Here is a 1,839-nt window from a genome sequence, read left to right on the forward strand (position 1 = left end):
TTTTATCAAAATGAACTTCAAAAAACCGACTTTTAAAAATGAATGAATTTCTCGAAAACAAAGATGATGATGAAGAATTTGATAGAAGATTAAGAAATTTAGATGTAGAAAAGCATTTACGCTTTCTTAAATTTAAATTTTTTAGATTTAAATGCAAATTTATGTTCAAAATATTATTGAATGTGTTTTTATCAGAATGTAATACAATTTTTTTCAAACACAAACTACGTATATATTTCATCAATTGGGTTTTCAACAATATTTACCGCATACTCCTAAAAAAACCGACTTTTAAAATGAATATCTTTCTCGATAAATATGGAACCGATACAACCACAAATTTTCAACTTATGAGATGGGCGAATGATTTAAATATATCACCGATTTATTATTGTATGAGAGATGAAATAAATGATCTGAAATATAAGAAAGGTAAATTTTACTCGATAACAAATATACATACTTCCGATCAAAAAGGAGTTCATCATTCTGCTTTGTACAAAGACTCTTCAAATGACTTATATTTTTTCGATTCTTATGGATTAGAACCCACTGAAGAGATAATCCAATTGACTAATAAACCAATCAAATGTTCAACATTTCAAATTCAATTACCGGGACAAAAGTTTTGTGGCCAGCTTTCACTTTGGGTTTTATATCAGTTGAGTTTAGGAAAACAATTCGAAGAAATTGTAATAAATTTAACTCAATAAAAATGGCGAACAAGTTTGGATTAGGTTCTTTATCTTTAGAAACCAAAAAATCTAACACTACAGCGTGGATAAATAAAGCGAAACCTTACTTTTACCGAATGTTAACACCTTTTAGTACCGAATGGTATCAAATTCATGCGTCTCTTCACTACCGAACGTTAAACGGTTTAAACGATATTTTTAATATTGAATGTTTACATGCTTTTCTTTTCGTTAAGAAATCCCATTGTGCCTTTAAAATGCAACGTTTCACCGATGTATCAGGTCGGATGGGCACTGCTTTGGTACCGTGGCACGGCTCTAGTTATCATTATTATTACGACCTTGTTGTATTTGAACATTATTACTATCTATTACATATGTGGACGCCGGGACCCATTGACCTCGGTTTTGAACATTGGCTAAATTACGCAATCTATTTTATATTTTTGATTGAACATCTTTTGGTGATCCATGGAGGAAAATTTCAGCAAACAATACATCAGTAGTATGTGTACATTACCTTATGCCATTTTACCATTTACCTGTTTACCAAAAAAATTTTTTTACCAAATTGGCCATCCAGTGTATGTACACTACACCCCCCTTTTTACCATATGCCGACTTACCATTTCATATACTAAAAAACCTAAACACCCTACATTTCATAAATTCTTACACTAAAAAAAGACCTAAACTCCCTATAAATTATTACACCCTAAACACCCTTACATTTCATACACCAAAAAACACCTTCAATCAATTTCCTACTTTCTATCAAAAAAAGCATATTAAAAATACCCTTATATAAAAATACATAACATTTTTTAATAGTCTCGTTTTGGAAAAAACAATTTTCTACTCAAATTTTAAACCTTAAAAATGGCAAATAAAATACTAGATCCAATCTTTAGATCATACGATCCGATTCGTTATTCATTTAACAAGAAAAAAGAGGATTATATTATCATCTCACCGACTGTTGGTTCTAAATCCCAATTGAATGATGGTGGTAGAATTACCTTCGAAATAAATTCATTATCGAATTGGTTGCTTCTTTCCGATGCTTATTTCAGATGCGATTTCAAAATTAAAGAAGGAACTCAGAATCAAGTTCCACAAACTAATACAACGTTAGAAAACAATT

At 30.2% G+C, this 1,839-nt stretch overlaps 1 protein-coding gene across 1 annotated transcript in view; it reads left to right on the plus strand.

The window, feature by feature from the left end:
• Window positions 1-715: 715 nt before the first annotated feature.
• The window catches only part of LOTGIDRAFT_164076 (hypothetical protein), a gene marked incomplete at both ends in the record, with an annotated part of 2,673 nt that continues 1,549 nt past the window's right edge, over window positions 716-1,839 (plus strand). Inside the window, one exon of the mRNA XM_009060567.1 lies at window positions 716-1,200. Within this exon, the coding sequence (XP_009058815.1) occupies window positions 716-1,200 (485 nt within the window). The remainder of the gene's footprint in view (window positions 1,201-1,839) is intronic.

This window comes from Lottia gigantea (genome assembly GCF_000327385.1).
Source record: "Lottia gigantea unplaced genomic scaffold LOTGIsca_43, whole genome shotgun sequence".
Classification (NCBI taxonomy): Eukaryota; Metazoa; Mollusca; class Gastropoda; family Lottiidae; genus Lottia; species Lottia gigantea.